The sequence below is a fragment of the Sylvia atricapilla genome, chromosome 5 (genome assembly GCF_009819655.1).
Source record: "Sylvia atricapilla isolate bSylAtr1 chromosome 5, bSylAtr1.pri, whole genome shotgun sequence".
In the NCBI taxonomy this organism is placed as follows: Eukaryota; Metazoa; Chordata; class Aves; order Passeriformes; family Sylviidae; genus Sylvia; species Sylvia atricapilla.
In genome coordinates, this window is record NC_089144.1 from 19,912,186 (window position 1) to 19,930,817 (window position 18,632).

General features: G+C 44.6%; 1 protein-coding gene across 1 annotated transcript in view; it reads left to right on the forward strand.

Moving 5' to 3' along the window:
• Window positions 1-18,632, forward strand: part of SFMBT2 (Scm like with four mbt domains 2) — a 101,472-nt gene that overhangs the window by 52,494 nt on the left and 30,346 nt on the right. Inside the window, 3 exon segments of the mRNA XM_066318853.1 lie at window positions 1,348-1,445; window positions 13,117-13,218; window positions 13,911-14,058. Of these exon segments, the coding sequence (XP_066174950.1) occupies window positions 1,348-1,445; window positions 13,117-13,218; window positions 13,911-14,058 (348 nt within the window).

Consider the following 18,632-nt stretch of genomic DNA (forward strand, 5'->3'; position numbering starts at 1 on the left):
TTAACATTCTCCTTCAAGTGTGTTTAAATTCATATGCATATCCTTGATGTCTGTTCTGAAGTAGTGAGATTTGATATAGTGGAAGTATAAATACATCCACTTCAGTGAGTGATTCTGCAAATCCTGTTTTGATAAGGTCTTAAATCTGTTGAGTTCAGAGCATAAAATTCTCTTGTACCATCAGAGCTAGGTGGAAACAGTGCTTGCTAATTCCTTTTTTTTTTTTTTTTTACATATATTTTTTATTCCCTCCTTCAGAATTGTAAGATACAGCAGTAAATCTTCTGCTAGCTAGTAAATATCTATGGTTATTAGATGTACAGGATTTAAATGCAAATTGGGCCAAATTGAACCTTGATGTGAATGTGGGAAGCCAAGCCAAAGAAAAGCTCCACACTCCTCACTCTGTATCAAGGTTCGAGTTTATTATTGAGCAAATGTTCATTTCCATTTTAATAATTGGTGCAATCTATCTACCTATCTTCTCTCTTTGAGGCCTTGATATGAGTGTTCTGCAATAACTTGTTATGTGCAAGATAACAATATGTTTTCTAGGGCAGGAGTAAATCCAATATAATGTTCCTCATCACACTATTGTTTCCTACATTGTTCCCTTTGATGATTCATAGGCATTTCACTGCACTGAACCATAAAGGGCTTGTTAATATCATGATTTAATAATATTAAACCTGTGTAAAGAAACTCACTGGAAGCAATGTGAAGCTGCACAAAGATGTTGCGTAAAAGTATAATGATGAAAATTCATAAGTGTGAGTCCTTGCTGTGATGTGATGCTCTGGTTTGAGTGTGATACCAGAAAATGTGTCTGAGTAGAGATTTAGCTGAAATCTTCCTTCCCACACCCACCCCAACCCTGCAATTAAACAAAAACAAACCCTAAACACTTTCTGATGAACAGGTGCCTTAATAATGGTAAATTTTGTTTTGTTCAACTATGACTAATATTGGCTGAAGACCTGAAGGCTCCTCAAACTAAGAAATGTCAGGTGTTTTGAGAAATGAAAATCAAAGGAGAGTTTTTTCACTGTTTTGAAGTAATGAGAGAGTACGATTCTCAGTCCTTCAGCAGTGTTTGAAGGATTTGAATTTTTCTGGGTTTTACTCCAGGATATAAAACACAATCTTCCTCCACTGTGCCCCTGCTAGTTGCTTTTGTGTTGAATTTATCCGTGCTGCACAGCTTGGGATATAGACACTGTTCATTTCACTTGCTCTGTCCATTCATGTGACTTAAGAACTTTGGTCTTCCAAAAATGTTTGATCTCCAAACAGTCACCTCTTGGTTTTGTTGTTCTTTTTTTCTTTTTGTTACTGCCATCCCTTTAGATATCTATTCTCTGAAGACTATAACTGAGTGGAAATGCGCTCTGGAAAAATCCCTTAATGATGCAGCAAATTTTCCTCTTCCAATGGAAGTGTTCAAGGTAAAAGATACTTTTCCTTTGCTTGTGGAACCCGTGATGAATAAATGTTGTCATGTTTAGCAGCTTATGTTAAACGTTTTCTGGAAAGGCCTTTGCTATATAATACCATGGAAGGTCACAAGTTGGGTGTTTGTAGGAAACACTTTTTATGTGTGGAATTATTTGTTGGTTGGTGTTTTCTGAGGGCTGGGGGTGACCAGCAGGAATTTCTCCAGTTATTTTTTGTGTGTCTTACTCTGTTAGCCCTGTGCTAGGACATCATACACAACTGTGAAATAGTAAGGCTGTGAATATAAAAGTTGACACAAACTGGACAGATTTCTCTGAGCCTTGCACCAAAGTTTTCACCTGGTCAGAAGCCACAAGGTAAAGAAACCTCCTTCAGGGACCTGTAGTAGAAGTGAGAGATAATTTTGTTCCTACTTTTTTTTTTAAATTATTATTCTTACTCTAGTGCTTCATCCCCAAGGCCCTGGCTTTAATTTCCCATGTAAATCTGCACTGCTGTTAACCATGGTGGCTCCAGATAATCCTGATTTACAGCTGTACCTGCCTGGCTTCCAACAGTTCCATGCTGGCTGGGGTGGGATGAGCAGTGAGAGGATGCTCAGGGGGCACAGTAGTGCCCCCATGTCTCCATGTCACCTCTTGCTTGGGGACCTGGTGGACCAGGCTGCCCTCCCCACCACCAGCCTGGGGCTCCTCTGGGTTCCTTACCAGCCCTTAAGCAGCAGTGCCTTGGGATACTCCAGAACATCCATGGAATTGGTGCAGTTCATATGTGGATGTGGCACTGGGCAGTGCTGGGTTGGACTTTGATCTTAGAGGGGTTTTCTAACTGGAAAGATTTTATGGTTCTGTAACTGGAATAAGGCTCTGAGCATGTCCCATTCTGGCTGGGAAAAACCCCATTGCCACCTTTGCCCTCCCTGCAGGGACGTGCCAGCAGCAGCTTCCCATGAGGAATCCAGGCTCCTCGCCCAGCTGCACTCAAATTAGCAATGTTAATTTGGGGATAGCCCAGGCAGGGGATCATTGGCAGTGCTGGGAGAAGCACTGGGAAGGTTTGTGTTGGCCTTGGGCATGGATGTGGGCTTGAGGAGCCCTGTGCTGGGAGAGTTCTGGGTCTTTGCCATTCCTCTCATCCAAGGCTTCCATCTGCCAACTCTATTAAAAGTTTGCATTGGCAGCTTCAAGATCAGAAATGCTTTGTGTGGGGCAGGGATTAAATCACAAAAGGGGATGTCTAACATGTAAATTTTATTCCTGTCTATGTGAAAGAGCGAAGAATGTTTCTGATGAGGCTCATGAAACATCTTTTTTGAAAAGAAGTTTATAACTAACAGCTGTGTTGCTGCCTCTTCCCAGCATGCCAGACTTATACCCACGTATTTTAATTACTGCATCCAGGTCATAAATTTGAATTCAGCAAATCCCAGTTGCTGTGCTGTGTGGTTGGGGCTTGCAACGATGTTCCTGTTGGAAGACAATGCAAAAACCTTGGAATGCTTGAATGGCCCAAGAGGAGAGTAACTTTGGGGCCAAATGTGGGAAAAAACGTCAGTGTTTAGGTCCATGATTAGGTCAGTAGGACTTCTCTGTTTATGATAAGTGGAAGGTGAGCACAAGATGAGCAGAATTCAGAGTGCTGTCTGAGCCCTGGTTCTGGTGCTGGGAAGGCAGGAGACCAAATTAATTTTTGTGTGTGGGCATCAATTTATTCTGCCCATTCAGGTTGAATCAACCCCATTTTGTACATCTTAATTAAGGGGAAAAAGACAAGATGTCATCTGTGCCTGTGAGCAAGTCTTCCTCTAGTAATGGCTTAAACATGAGTTAAGGCTTTAGGAGACTATCTGAGGGTAAATTTGACTCGTCTTGCAAAGAAACCCAATGATTATGTGTGGGACCTTCAAGTAGAATGCCAGATCCCAGCGAACGGTGTTGTATCCAAAGGTGTCTAACTTCTAATTGTAATTTTTTTAATTTTATTTACAAACCCAGCACAGAAGTAGTGTCTCTACATGGTGCCCGGGGCTCCTTGCTACTGTGGCTGTCATGTGTTAGATAAAAAACACAAGGTTTGACAGCTGGCAACTCCTAGAGATCTTCTGGAAAGCTGAAAATGCCTATTTTGGCAGACATGGTAACTGCACACTGAGCAGTTATATTCTGTTTTTCCCACATTTCCCTGCAGAATTCCGTGGCTGAGCAGGGTGTAGGTGTGTGCATGCTCTTCATGAGCACGTCACCTGGGCTGGATTATGGCTTAAATCCATGTTGTCCTTAAAGCTCTGCACGACTGAGGGAAGTGTCACTGTGGTGCCATCAAACTGTCCCCAGGAGGTGGCACTGGCAGAGCAGAGCCACGTTTGCTGTGTGAGAAGTCGCTGCTCTCAGGGCTCTGTCAGCCCGTCGCTGCTGTCACAGCTCCTCGCTTTTGGTGTCACAGGGTTGAGTTCTGCCTGAGAACTTGAAAACCCTGGGTTTGAGCCTGAATTATCAATGCTCAGAAGTATGGCAGAGCTGAGCTTGGCACTTGGTGGCCTTCAGCAGCAGCTCCAAAAACCCCTTGCAAAAGCAGAGCTGTGATTGCCTCTTGGTATCCAGGAAGAGGACACCAGACCACAGGAGCTGGTTGCAAAAATCAGGGAGGAGGCTGCAAACAGGATTTTCTTTTTCATTTTTTTCCCTGGTGCTGTTTTACACTTGGCCATATGTTGGAAGTGTTTGTAAAATGCTTTAGGATCCTTTGAGAAAGGAATGTGATGTTTAACTGCCAGAAAATGCTGCTATTATGCAGCTACTAAACATAGTGTTTTGCAAACTGCACATCCTGGAATAAATTTTCCTCCTCACAAAAGCTTTTTGCAACACACCTGCTATTTTGTCGTTCCCTGCTTTTCAGAAAACATGTTGATCCTTGAAGAAAAATAAATACAGACTGGGTTTTCAAGGATGTTTGAATGGCTTAGGAGCACAAATCCTTCCAAAAGGCCACAACCCAAGGATGTGTGTCCTTTGCTATGATTTCTGGGTGCTGTTGGGATGCCCCTACACTTGGTTTGGTACTGGTCATAAATGATGGCTTGGGCTTCAGGGGACACCTGATTAAATGGTCAGGGCTTATTGTGAATAAAGATGGTCAAAATGTTACTGGGGGCCTGATTTTGAGTTAAGTGGAACAATTTCAGTGGTTTGCTTCAGTGCTGGTGTTGCTGGTGCTCTCTAAGAGGGGGCTATGCTCCAAACACAGCCCTAATACTACAAATCAGTGCATATTTTAGAGTTACAGGCCAGCAGCTTGTATAAGTGAGTGGGTTTAGTTTGCTGGAGAGAGGCAGACAGGAAATCCTGGATATCCTCTCTGACCTCTCATTCTGCTTCCTCCAGTCTCCTGTGACAGATCTGTGGGTCCCATGCAGATGTTGTGGATCCTCACCTCCAACACCTCTGTTTGGGCAACTAAATCCTACCCAGGTCTTGGGGTGCTCATCATTTTTCCATGGATTCTGCATATTGGCATCCTGTTCCCAGTTCCTGTGAAGTGAATCCCGATGACTGGCTTGGATGGAGCTGTTACCAGCCACATCCCTAAACCAAACCCTGATAAACTGCTTGAAGAGCACCCAGGAGAGAGAGGTGTTATCTAAGACAGGTGGAAGTTCCTGATTTATAGCCTTTGGTCCCATTCCTCTACCCACCTCTTCTTTCCTGAAGTTGTTTTTTGTTTTCTAAATCTTTCTGGCAAAAAAACCTCTATATTTTGCCTGGTCCATTGTCACCCTATTTCTGACTGGAGCTTCTGCATGTCTTCTGTTACCAGTTGATAGTATTAGTTAATATTCAAAGTAATGACACGGAAGGAATCAGCTGGCACAGATCTCTCATAAGGAGACAGATGGAGAGACCATCCACTACCCAGGCAAGAGCTGCCTCTGAAATTCAGGACAAAGTGGAGCTTCTAGTTCTACATTCACAAGGTTGAGGACAAATATTAAACAGGACTCCTTCCTACCAAAAAAATACGTTTTGTCCATTGGATAAACTGTACATTTAAGTAGTGAGAGTGACACTTTCTCCAAGACCTTGATTTAAAAAAAAAAAAAAAAAAAAAAGAAGACATCTCTTAGAATAGAGCAGGCATTGTGGGTGTTTTAGAGTGTTTTCTTCCCATGTTGTGTATTCTGGAAGAGTTTAAATTTGAGAAACCCATGGGATACTTTCAGCTCATAGGCAATCCTGACCTGGCTGCCTCAGTAGCCTTGAAGTCCAACAGAGTTTTTCTGTCTCCATCCCCCTTAGTCAATGGGCATGTGCTGATGCAGCAGCTTTAAAGGAGTGTGCCTTTGGTTTCCCTTGGAAGCCAAACCCCAGTCCCAAGCTCCTTCATGCCCTGATGGCTTGGCTGGCCTGGGCTCCACACGCTGCGCTTTAATAACCCGCAAGTTGCCGTGTTGTCTGCAGGCTGCCAGATTATTTATACTCCATCTGTTCTTCCCCATCCATGGGCTCTGCCAGCCCTTCTCCATGGCTGCTGTTTGCCTGGCTGGGAGACGTGCATGGCTTCCCAATCCCTCTGTTGTTCCTCTGCCTTTTGATCCGCTCCTGCCTCAGCTCCTTTAAAGGCATTTATTCTTGTAAGAACCAAGGGGCACCACAGAGGAAGTAAGGATGTCTCTGATAGCAAAGGGTGAGATGGAGCCTGGTGGTGCCTCTGTGAGCAGTGAACAGCTCTAACCCTCTCCAGCTCTCTCCTGACTGTGCAAAATTTGGGTTGGGAGAGCAATCCAAGGAGGTGGGTGAAGCCAAGCCCTGTCTGAGGTGCCCCCAGGGTCTGTTTGGCAGCACCATAGGAGAGTCATGGTTGGGAGAGAAATGCTAGAGCCAGTTCAAGCCAAGCAGATGGGATGAGTGAAAACCTGGTCCCTCAACCTTCCTTGTCCCTCTGGCATGTGTAGTTTTCTTCATTACATGCTGGGGTCTCTCAGGGTGAGGAGAGGTCATCAAAAGAGCCTGATTTAGTTGAATCACTGCATCCAGGCTTGGTGAGAAGGAGTTTATGACATCCTGAGCCCTGCCTTCCACATCCCTGGCCAGTGTTTTTCACTGAGAAGGGCTGATGTGTACCTACAGCAGCATCTGCTCTAGTTTATGGGGTGGGTGATACCCAAAAGTCACCCATTTCAGGAGATTTTGTAAGGGCATGCAGTGATAGGGCAAGGGGGAATGGCTTAAAACTGAAAAAAGGAAGGTTTAGATCGGATATTAGCAAGAAATTCTTTCCTGTAGGGTTGGTGAGGCCGTGGCACAGGTTGCCCAGAAGCTGTGGCTGCCCCATTTCTGGAAGTATTCAAGGCCAGGTTGGATGGGGCTTGGAGCAACCTGGTCTAGTGGAAGGTGTCCCTGTTCCTGGCAGAGGCTTTGGAATGAGATGATCATTAATGCCTCTTCCAACCCAAACCATTCCATGAGTTTGCTGTTGCCTAAAGATGAATTAATGTCCTCAAAGAAAGAAAAAGCAGCTGTGGTCCATAGCTGTTTTTCAGGGTGGCTGCAGCTCACAATGTGCATTGAACTGGCTCCTGATCCTCTCTGTTCTAACAAATTCCTATTGATTTCTCAGCAAGGATTCCTGCCACGATGTTACCGAGGGCAGCCTCAGTCCCTCCTGACAGTCGAGGGGCTGTGTGTTGGGGGGCTGTGAGCAGAGACACTGCTGGTTTCACTCTGAGCTGTTCCCACCTGTGCCCCCCTTTCTATGTGACTTTACCCTGTGAATGGGACCTGGGCATGTGGCACAGCCGGCTCTCACCGGCGAACACTTGTGAAGCGCTGTGCCTCTGAGAGGCTAAAAACCCCAAACCAAACACACCGAAAAAAAACCCCAAGTGGATGAATCTCCATCTCTTTTCCCTCTGCCCATGCTTCCAGCACCCAGGCAGAGCCAAGCAGGCGCTGTGTGGGAGGGGATCTTTGCCCTAATGCCATCTGCAGCGGCCCAAGCCATACGGAGAAGGTGTGCTTGGATTTCGACCGGCTACTCGGCAATGTTGCTGTTTCTATGGTAACTATTTTTTATTCAACAAGAGGAGCTTTAAAATCCGTAGGGCTAAATCCAATCCTCGGCAGAAGCATCTGCAGTTTTTCAAGGGGCTTTTCAGGCGGTGCAGTTTGTAGCTGGCTCTCATTGCTTCAGGGTTGTGATGTCTCTAAAATCTCCCTCCCCGCACCCTTTCCCCGTCATCCCACCCCACGTCTCCGCATTTTGGTTTTCCTCTGGTGGCTCTTGTCAGAACAAGGAGACAATTTGCACGTGTTGGGTCTTACAGGGGATTTCTGTCTCCCTGCAGAGAGTGCACTTTGAGGGAAAATTGCTCCGTGTTTAGAAAAGGAAGTTGGTGAATCACAAACAAGACTGATTCATCTGCAAATATAGCAGAGGGTTGCATTTCGTAGTTTTTCTTTCTTTATTTCCTTTTTTTTTTTTCTCAATTAAAAAACAAATGCCAGATTCCTGTGAAGGCAGTTTAACCACTGCTATTACTGTGCTTGTGACTGGTTCCCACACGTGAGTTTTGTGCTTAAAATTAGGCTATTAGAAACAGCCAGGTTCTTGGAGAAATTAGAGAAAACACGGAGAGGAAGTGATTTCTTTGAAAACAAACCCAAAATCTACTATATTCCTAGTTATACCAGATGGGGCTTGCTCCTCTGTGTCCTTTATTAGAGTAAACCAGGAGAGATGGGACTGCAGGCAAGAGCGGTTCACACTGTTACAGTTAAAGATGGCTCAGGTCAATAATTTATTAAGTGTTTCTAATCAGCCTCTCGACCTTGCAACTTTTCAGCACTCAAACTTCATCCTGAATTTTGCATGAAGTTGCACTGTTATAATTTGTGTGCATCTGACTGTCCTGGACCGAAAGAGTCCTGACTTTTAGGAATATTTCAAAATTAGCCTGAAATTTGAAAATTAGACCCAAATGAGAGCCTTTTGCACTTTTCTATTCACTGTGTAAGCTGCTGTGATTAAAATTACATTATGCCAGTGGTCTTGAGCAGAATGGCTTTAAAAATGGACATTTCACCATCTGAAAATTATGCCCTTTCTTGGGTTTGGGGGCACAGATAGAGCAACCAGCCCAGAGTGCAGCTTTCCCTGAGTGTCACAGACAAAAGCAGCTTAGCCAGGTCCCCCTGCTCTATCAGCTTTACCCAGTGCACTGTAAAATTACCTGAGCTCCACTCTTGTGGCATGGACAAAATTGAGTTTATTTACACCCAAATGGCATTTTTTAGCAGTACCTACATTTGTTGACCTGGTATTTAGCTACCAGGGTGGGCAAATGGCAGTGATGATTTTGAAATTTCTCCTTCTGAGTCCATCACTTAAAAATAATATTTAATGAATTAATTATGAGAACTTAAGCATGTCACCCACCACAGATACTTCCCTAAGGCGTACTCACATCCTTAAGAGTTGCAACGCTTTTTTAAACCTATTTGTGGATCTCTTTTGGGGTGACATTTAGGCTGCCATGTCACCTGGCATTTCCGAAGTCCGCACTGCTGGTGGCTTGTTAGCTGTGGAAGAGAAAATTACGTGGCTATCTCAGACGCTAAAGAAAGAAAGCTGGGAATTTGGAGCCTGTTTCTGCTCCCAGCACTGTGGCTGACTTGTTACTTAACCTCCAGATGTTGCGGTTCCCAGCCCTGCCTGTGATGCTGGATGCAGTGAGCTGTTGCAAAGCCCATCTGTAATTTTTGCAGAATAATTACAGAAACACAAGCCGTGTAAAGATGGAAATCACGGTGCAGATGTGTGTCAAAGCAGGGCTGGCTTTCAGGTGGCCCAGAGGGTCACAGCCTGTGCATTTGCAAATGCACTCCCAGCTCTAAAGCTCTGAGCGTGGGGCTGAGTTTAATTGCTTTTTTGGGATTATAGTGAGAGCTTTGACAGCTCTGGCTGTTGCCAGTGGGTTTGGACTGTGAGTGACAGACGCTCATTGAGGAGTTTTGCAGTGCTCCAGTCATTACCCCTGAGCTGTAATCCATCATGTTAGAGACTGTGACCCTTGGAGTGAGCAGCTGTGGTGTGCCCGTGCCACGTTAATTTGTTGAATGTTTTGTGGCATGATTTTTCACTTTGCTGTAAGGGACTCTCCTGTGTCTTTGTTGGTTGTCAGTCCAGGTTACTTGACTGCTCCTCAGCAGCCAGAGGGTGTTTCCATTGCCCTCTCAGGGCTTGTGAACCCAGGACTGGTATAAATTACAGAATCACAGAGTCATTGACTCATTTACCTTGTAAAACACGTCCAAGATCGAGTCCAACCATTAACCCAGCACAGCCAAGCCCAGCACTAAACCATGTCCACAAATGCCACATCTACTCAACTTCTGAACCCCTCCAGGAATGGTGACTCCAACACTTCCCTGGGCAGCCTGTGCCAATGCTTGGCAGCCCATTCAGTGTAGGAATTTTTCCTAATATCCAGCCCAAACTTCTGTGTGGTCAGCGAGGCTGCTCCTGGGAATCCCTGAGTGCCAGTAGGAGTAAAGGCCCACCATGCATGAGGCTTTAAAACGCTCCAGCTGGTCAAAACTATTCTGTCTGTTGATCTCCATTTCAAAGGAAATCGAAAGTCACTTGGAGAAGCTGCTAGAAAATAATGGCTGGTGACATCCTTGCTGGTGGCGTTGAATGCGGTGAAATAGCAGCAAAGGGTCGAATTCTGCCACCCATTATCACTTCAGGCGTTTCTTTTGTTCAGCTGCAGAGCCTGGCGGGGACCAGGAAAAAGTCTCACCCCTCCAGTCCTTTCCTTGTAGCTGCTTTTATTAAACAGGCGTCGTTCCTGTCAACGTGAATAAAGGGAAGAGAGAGCAGTTCATTATCCAGTGTATCACTTTGAGTCTAATACTAATTAAAAGCTTTGCCATCACTTCTCTGGAACCTATTCTTAGAAATTATGTAAATTAATTGGAGTTTTGAAGAGGAGCATATGCCAAATCCTGAGTAATTCCCTGCTGGCTGAGGCAGCTCCAGCGCTGGAACTGGAGAATGGCATCAGGAATCTTTTTTCTTTCCTTTTGTGGCGGCAGAAATATAAAGCTGCTTGGGTAAATTTTGATGATTCTTGTTAGGCAGTATGGGAGACAGACTGAACATCCAGACCCTGACTATTTTCCAGAGAGTTTCAAAACAAAGGCTTTTTCTCCATGAAAGCTTTTCCATCTCAAAAATTACATTTAACACAGAAAGTGTTTTTACTTCCGCAGCATTTCTCTAAAGAAATGCATGGTCCTGCTTCAAAGAGGAGTTTGACCCTCAGAAGGGAGATATACTTGAGATCCTGTGAACTCCCCTTGTGAGTTCACTCTTGCTACTAATTTAATGGGGAAAATATTTACTTGCTGTGCTGAATGACAAGGGAGATTTGATCCCTAGATACACAGTGCTTTTGAAATAAAATACCTTTAAATATTACTAGTGTCCCCCCCCCCCCCATCTTATTATTTTTCCCCTTTGAAAAAAAGCCAAAACAAATAGGAGGAGAAACACCAAAGAAAATGATTCAGATAAAAAAGAGAAGCAGTATGGTTTGGTGTCAGTATATTTTGGTCTCAATCAACAAATCACTTTAAAAGTTGATTAAACTACTTGAGTGCTTAAAGATAAACATGATTAAGTACTTTGGTGGATCTTGGCTTATTATGTATTGAGGCTGGATCCGAGCGTGAGTTGAATCATGGAACGTTTGTGGGGAGATGCTGATTCCAGTGCACATTTTGCAAAGTTGTCTTTTCTTTACAACCTTGCCCCAAGGATTGAGAAACTCAGAGGGTGGATCCTCAGGCAGGAGGAGGCAGCCCTCCAGTCCAAATGCTGTTTTTCCTTTTGAGGTTTGAAGTTCAGTGCTGGCAAGATTGGAGTTTTGCAGCCCTCATCTATTCCCTCTAAAGCCTTCTCAGTATTAAAGGTGGCAGTTTTCGATAGGACCTTGAAGCTCATCTCCCTCCACTCCCGTGGCCCAGGCAGGGACACCTCCCACTAGCCCAGGTTTCTGGCCTTGAACACTTCCAGGGATGGACGTCCACAGCTTCTCAGGGAAACCTGTTCTAGTGACTCAGTTTGCTCACAGTAAAGAGTTTGTTCCTAATATTTGATCTAAATCTGCCTTTTTTTCAGCTTGAAACCATTCTCCCTCATCCTGTCATTGCATTCCCTTATGAGAAGGATGCTCAAACTCCTGGATGTCTTCTCCTTCCTCAGACATTAGTTCCTTGGGCTCTGGGCCGTTATTCTTAAATATTCCTCACTTTCCTCATCAGTATTCTGCTTTGAGACAAAATCCATTATATTTCCATTGGTGGTTTTTTTCTGCTTTTTGGTTCTCACCAAAAAGGGCTCCATTACACTGCAGCGTGGTAAGATGAAAACAACCATTAATTTAGCTGTGGTTGGAGCTTGTAAAAATCCTTATCTCTACCAGCACCTGGAATGTAAGATTCCAGAATAGAAGTTGTTAAGCCCTTACAAGTGCAGACAGTTCTTGGGAAAAGAAAGCACAATGAAACACAACTTTGGATCAATAGAAAATCATTTTAGAACAAGAATACCACATGTAGCAATGAATGTAGATGGGATTGTTGTTGTTAACCACTTATTAGATAGCAAGGTTTCTGCATGTATTTTGGAGTAGTCTGTGAGTGTCTGCTAAATATAACATCATCTCTTTTTATGCTTGTATTGGCTAATGCACTAGTGGTTTAGAAATACTGTGGGACATCTTTATTGAATGAACACAAAATGCAGTCATTACCCTGGAATTAGGGTGGCAGCTGGTGTGACTGTTCGGGGTCACAAGGGATGGAGTAATTAGGTGTTAAACACTGAACTGGTGGAAAACCAGGGAGTTGAATCTGAGTTGCTTCTAAATTTCAGGACTGCCTCCTGCATCCCCAGAGCTGCTGTGGGGAACCCTCTGCATGTCGCCTGTGGGTGCAGCCAGGTTTTAGCCCAGGTGGAAGTGTTATGTTGGCCATGTAGTTGAACACAGCTGCCTGTTTCCCCCTCATCGTGTTCTCTGGATACCCACATTTTGGGTGTGAGTTCACTGTCCAAGCCGTATCCATTTCCAGTCTCCTGGCTGGAAAAAATACCTTGCCATCTTGCCATCTTGGAGACCAGCCCAGGTGCTTATTTTGGTGCCCTGCAGGTGCTGGGCATCCATCAGGGTAAATCAAGGCCATGTTGAGCATCTTGTGCATTACCCTAGGGGGCTTCAGTTTGAGTCTTGGCACCTCTGGACTCTCAGTTGCTCCCAGAGGGTGGTGGCTGTCAGAGGTGGAGAGGCTCTGCCCACGGGAGATTTTCAAGCAGCAGTTTCTGAGCCATTTTGCTCTCATTTTGGTGAGCACAGTCTCCTTGTGGACCAAATTCTGATTGGATTCTGCTGCTGAGATGAACATTCCCTCTGCTTTAGGTATGATGGGCTGTAGATGTGTCCTCTAGGACTGAGCTTGTCCCCTCTCTTTCTGTGGCTGGGTTGGCATAGAAAGAACATAGGACCAGCTAAGTTGGCAAAACTCATGTGGACACCTTTCAAATAGGTTTTCAGATGTATTGCCTCCTTCTTGGTGTCACCATCTGTTCCTCTTCCCACAGGACCACGCTGATTTGAGAAACCACTTCTTCACTGTGGGGATGAAGCTGGAGGCAGTGAATATGAGGGAGCCATTTCATATCTGTCCTGCATCAGTGACCAAGGTGAGGGCTCAGAAAGGAGGGATGGAAAGAGCCTGACTGGGAAACCCTTCCTGATTTCCACCACAATTAGGAAAAAAAAAAACAAAACACAAAAACCAAAGAGTGCCACTGAAGTGGCTGGAGAGCACATTAAGAAATTGGTTTGAAATATATGGATGTTCTTAATTAATTCTTTCTTTCCCACAAGCATCACCAGCTGATTCCGTGCATTTAAAACCAATGGGGATGAGCACATTCATCTAGCACTTGCATGCAAAAAAGGGATCTCTCTTTTGTCTTTGTCTCCTCTCCATCCATTATGTATTTTTCCTGCACATCTAAGAAACCTCTGGAAATAAAACAGCTGAATGGAGGTGGTAGTTGGATATTTAATCCACACACTCAAATGCAGGAGAGAGGAAGGCTCTGGGGTCTTCGGAATTATCTCCAGTCACTGCTCAGCTGTGAGACCCTGAACCTCAGCACTTTCCATTGCTTCATTTCACCCGTCTCTAAAACTCAGGCTTTGATCTCCTGGGTAGAAACACTTTGATGAAAAGGTTTAGGTGAGGGCAAATTATTTTCAGTACTTTGGTCCCCAGGTTTGCTTTCCACGTTTTCCACAGGTTCCCCAGTTTCAGCTTTCCACATCTCCTAACACTGCACCAAATCTGACTCCTCATTTTTGTATCTTTTTTTTTTTCACCCCTTAGGTTTTTAACAGTCATTATTTACAAGTGACTATTGATGACTTGAGACCTGAAGCCAGCAAAATCTCGATGCTTTGCCATGCAGATTCCTTGGGGATCTTGCCAATACAGTGGTGCCTTAAAAACGGAGTCAATCTCACACCTCCCAAGGGTTTGTATTCCTTCTCAGTGATTTTTGGGTTTACTCTGAGGCACATTTGCTTGTTACTATTGTCTTTAAAACTGTGGTGGTGGTTGCTGCAGAGGATCAGCTGAAGTATGTCAAGGCAGAGCAGTTCTCTGGAGTGACTGGGGCTGTTCTGCCTCCTGCCAGCCCATGAACATCTCAACAAATGCATCTTACTCGTGGATTGATGTCCCTGTGCTTTGAAGTCTGATCCAGGCTTGTGAAATCCTCTTGAACCCCTATGGAATGAATCCTAGCAGGTTTTTTTGTCTATAGAGAGAAAAAGGAGCATTAAAAGTCTGGTCACTCTGGTGGCAAACCGTGTTTCATCCACCTTGGTACAACATCGAGGCCGAGCAAAGCTCCTAAATCTGAATGTCTGAGCTAAAAACAGCTGCCTGCCCAGGTGTGTGGAGGGATTTCCTTGGATGTCTTAGCAAATCCCAGGACACACTGCAAGCAGTTTTCAGGTCAGAGCCAAGAGAAACAGCCTCCAGCCCTACTGTTCCTCAACTTTGTAGCAGTGCAGGTAATTACTCCTAACTTCAGACAACCACCTGTGGTGCCCTAGCTATATTTCTTTGCTTAGAAAACGTGCTGGTTCACTGGAATTTTAGGTTTTTGAAGCTGGCTGGATTTTTGGTCTGTTGCCAAAAATCAGTGTTGCTTGGGAGAAAGAAATGCCTCAAAAAAAAAAAAAAAAATGAAGCTCAGTTTTGTGTGTGAACATTTGTCTTCATTTTGGAAAAAGCATGAGGGCCAAACCCAGGGAAGGGTTATTCCCTGCCAGATTCAGAATCCTCTTATGTATATCCAGAGTGCTTCTTCTGCTCATGTAATCTGAAATTCCCACCGAAGTCCTGGAGCCCTGTGTGTGCAGCTGCATGCAAGTGCATCCATGATTGCTCTGCTGCTTCTGCTGAAATAAATCTCCTGTCTGGGGCTTTAGCTCTCTCCTGCTGAAACCCAGGTGTAATGATAATGCCTGTGTAATCACTCACTGATACTAGCCAGAAAAGTTGCTAAAAATGAAAGTAAATGAAATATTTGGGGTTTTTTCCCACCGAAATTTGCATGGTGCTTGCCCCAGGCAGGGTAATTACTGAAGGAGATCGTAGGCTTAAAAATTTCCAGTCCATGCTGATAGAAAGCCTGTCTGAGATGGTATTTTATGCTTCAAGTGTGTATGAGCTCTCTTTTAGATGCCAGCATTTTAAGACATATCTTAAGCGTCTGTCATGTGAATATTTTCCAGCTTGGCCTGGTCTAGTGGGAGGTGTCCCTGCCCTGGGTCGCCTTCTAGGCCCCTTCCAGCCCAAACCATTTTGTGATTCTGTGGTTCTATGATCTTGTGTCACTGGGATCCTGGTTATTAGGATCCACCTGGGCACCTGAGAAAGTGCAGAAAGTCTCTCCTTGTTCCCCTGGTGAAAATCAAATTTGCTTTCTGCTGTGAGATCAGAAATCCTGGGGGAAAGCTATTAAAAAGGCATAAAGCCAGTGGCAGATAGATGCATTCTATGTGTTGCTGTATTTTTTATACTGTGTATGAGGGCTGCATGTCCAAACTGAATTTTAGCACCTTAAAACCTTTTCTATGGGCAGACACGTTCTTTGAGTTACTAAAAATGTAATCAGGTATTAGAATGAGTTTTTTGAAACCAAACACAAACTAAACACAACAAAACCCCATAAACCACCAAAGAAGAAAGTGAAAAAGCATCCAAAGAAAAGCATCCAAACTCCTGCTTAATTTAGGGTTGATGAGGAGGTTTTCTGATCTCAAAATCAGCAGATTTTTTATATTTTTTTTTTGTCAGAACAACGTGCCAGGTTGGGGTATTGGAGTTTGGAGTCCTCTATATGTCTCATATCCATTCTCTTGCCTTTTTGCCTATCAGAGCTTTATTGAAGACAAACAAAGAGTAAATGGGTCATGAACAGGAAGTGCAAATATTTGCTACTCAAAGTAGCAGTATTTTCCTGTACAGTGCCAAAAATGAATACCCATTAGCTGCTGCTGTATAAACATTGAACAATCACTGTTTATATTTACTAGAGCAGGATTTATAGACCACTTCCCTTTAGAGTAACAATCATTGTTTTATGAGCTATTAAGTGGGGGTAAACACCATTTTGATAATGCTCCTGGTTATAAAGCTTGTTGAGAAAAAGCCACTTCCAAAACCTCCAGTACGTTCGTATTGTTATATTTGCTTCTGATTAGGCTGCTGGGCTCTTCCCTGCCCGGAGCTGAGATGGCAAACACGGTGAAGGTGTTGCATGTTTGAGGAGCAGCAGCTGAGTTGTGCAAACACAGATCTCAGTGCTGTCCCTTGTGCTGAGCCTTCCAGGATGGCAGGGTGGGAGTGCCCTGTGCTGATGGAGGCAGCTGAGAACAGGATCACAGAATCAGGGAGTCAGTGAGGTTGGAAAAGACCTCCATTCAAGCTGGATCATCGAGTCCAAACTTTGATCCCCACCTTGTCAACCAGCACTGAGTGTCCAGTTGTTTCTTGATCACTTCCAGGGGTGGGGACTCCACCACTTCTTAGCCCTTTCCAAAGCCTGACAACTCTTTCAGTGAAGAAATTATTCCCAATATGCAACCTGACCTACCTCTAGTGCAGCTTAGTGCCATTCCCTCTCCTCCTGTCCCTGTTCCCTGGCAGCACAGCCCGACCCCCCGGCTGTCCCCTCCTGGCAGGGACTTGTGCAGAGCCACAAGGTCCCCCCTGGTCCCCCTTTTCTCCAGGCTCAGCCCCTTCCCCAGCTCCCTCAGCCCCTCCTGGGGCTCCAGACCCTTCCTCTGCTCTGTTCCCTTCTCTGGACACCCTCCAGCCCCTCAGTGTCTCTGATCCAGAACTGTCCTCTGATCCAGGACACAGCCCTGGAGGTGCAGCCTCACCCTGAAAAGGCCACAGACAAGTCAGGGCTTATTTGAAGTCAAGTCCTGGGTGTTCCCCTCTCGGAAAACTCCCTGTGGTGCTGCAGTGAGTTATTTTTAACTCCCCTCTCAGGTTCCATTCCTGCTGAAGCCTAAAGGAAAAGGCCTTCCAGTGATTCCAGTGGTGCAGGGCCAAGCTGACAGGTGGTTGTGTGGTGACAACACAGTCAAGTTGTTGTACCTCGTTAAAACCCTCTAATGTGCTGTTTCTATCCACTCTGACAAGATCTGTGTGGCTTAAAATCGAGATGCAAAATCCATCCATGAGGGGTTTAGATTTGAGATAAAAAAAAGAAAGAAGTGTGAGGAAAATACCGTTGCAGAAATCGTCAAAAAACAGTGCAAGGATATTTTTTTTTTTTTATGAAAAGAAGAACATTCAATATAAGTCACTGCCCTTTATTCCTTCCATGTGCATGTTCAGTTTTTTAATTATTACACACTTTAATGCCCTACAGAGACAGGCATCTTAGCTCAAGGCTTTATCTCAGTAATTTGTTTGTCATGAATGCAATTATTAGGATTGGAAATCATGTTATCCAAGATACTTGGATCTTAGCAGGATGCTTGGCACATTGTTTTCAAAAATTTTACCTTCTTTTTTTGGGATCTGGCAGACTGATAGGGGATTACTTAATATTCCAGTCCTTGCCTATAAAAAAAAGTCACAATTTTCATTGTCATAAATGATTCATTCGCATTTGATCTTGAGTGTCCCTTTTTGACTGTCAATGCAAAAGGCATTTAGGGATGTTCTGTGAAGTGAGGCCAGGCTGAGATGCCAGGAAGGGAGATTGAGGGGAGAAATTGGCCTTTGGGTGACTCCTGAAACTTCCCAGTAAGAGCAGTTCTGCAGTAATGTCATTAGAGTATCCACAGGCCCCTGGAGAGGATTAGCACTCGCTGGTTTCAAGCACTGCAAAAATCGGGACTAAGAGGCAGGCAAAAAAAAGCTCCCAAAGGAAATTTAAAAAAATAAAAACATTTCTGTCCCATGAATTTACTGCCTAAATTGCCAGGTAAGAATAGTGGATGAGCAGAGGTCTGATTTGTGATGGGACTCCTTGAGAGATGCTCATATACAGGAATCCCTTTATTTTACCCAGAAGCAGAGGCTGAAGGGATGATCTGCTTGCCGAGGCTGGGAGATCTGCGTTCATTTTCCTGCTCTGCTCCAGATTTCTGTAACATTCTTACTGAGGTGGGATTCAGCTCACACACCCTGAGCTGCTGGGGAGTCAGTCAGGGAGGGTACATGAATGAAGAGAGGAGAATTTATCTCCTGCTTTGAAAGAGAGGATGGATCCACTTCTGATCGTGCTGATCCTCTCTCTGAGGGACCAGCAAATGACCCATGTCCAGCCCCATAACCCCATCCTTTAGACAGCTAAAAGCAGGAGAAAGAAGTCCATCACTAACCCCATGTGGAGATCTGGGACAGTGGCACTTCTCATTAGTTAAGGGTTTGTTAAAAGTTGGAAGATGCTCGCAGAAAAAGGAAAACAAGGAAAATAATTAGGTCTTACTACTTCTGAATGGAGACCTGGCAGTGAAATGCAGGAGGTGTGTGAGGGGAGGCTGCAGAAGCCACTGGCTCTCATGGTGTGTCAGC